A 742-nucleotide genomic window follows, 5' to 3' on the forward strand; every position below is an offset into this window, starting at 1 on the left:
TATATATATATATATATATATATATATATGTATGTATATATGTATGTATATACATGTATGTGTGCATGTATGTACGTACGTATGTATGTATGGTGGTGGCTGTCTACTCCTTATGCATAGTTTGACTTCCTCTTTTATTTACATCTTAGATACCATGGCGTCTGATGAAGTTTTTTTTTTAAACCAGACAATGTTTTTGAAAATACAACCACATAAATTGCATATTTTCTAGAACATTCACTTTTGCGCACTTACTTGTCTGAAGATATCCCAAATATTAAGTTTCCAATAAGATATCCTCCGAACATTACAGACACTGCAAAGTTTTTCAACCATTCTTTTTCACAAACCAAATCAAACTGAGAAGGAAAAAAAATAATACTTTGAATAAAATTGCTTTACGAATATTTATAAAGTTATATATACCAGTTATAATAGCTCACACGCATGTACAGAAATGAATATATTCATATAAATATAGTTTACTATTCTGATATGGTAAGATCAAAAACAAAGTACATCATCCAGGGAGAGAGGTAAACATCATTCCATGTACACAGTATAAAGATATGGGCTGCTAACAGTTTCTTGCTTTGGAGACACGGACCTTGGTAGGATTTTATAACGTGTCTCCAAAGCAAGAAACTATTACTAGCTTGTATTTTTATACCGTGTACATGAAAGTATATATATATATATATATATATGTATGTATGTATGTATGTATGTATGTGTATATATG

At 29.4% G+C, this 742-nt stretch overlaps 1 protein-coding gene across 5 annotated transcripts in view; it reads right to left on the bottom strand.

Annotated features, from left to right (window-relative positions):
• Window positions 1–742, bottom strand: part of LOC106880859 (organic cation transporter protein) — a 30,190-nt gene that overhangs the window by 13,576 nt on the left and 15,872 nt on the right. For all 5 annotated transcript variants that reach the window (XR_001410786.2, XM_052972543.1, XM_014931007.2 and 2 more), the window contains exon 3: window positions 256–359. Coding sequence is in view for 4 of the 5 variants with exons in the window: in XM_052972543.1 (XP_052828503.1) it covers window positions 256–359 (104 nt within the window). In the remaining variant the exon portion in view is untranslated. The remainder of the gene's footprint in view (window positions 1–255; window positions 360–742) is intronic.

Source organism: Octopus bimaculoides, chromosome 13 (genome assembly GCF_001194135.2).
Source record: "Octopus bimaculoides isolate UCB-OBI-ISO-001 chromosome 13, ASM119413v2, whole genome shotgun sequence".
Taxonomy (NCBI): Eukaryota; Metazoa; Mollusca; class Cephalopoda; order Octopoda; family Octopodidae; genus Octopus; species Octopus bimaculoides.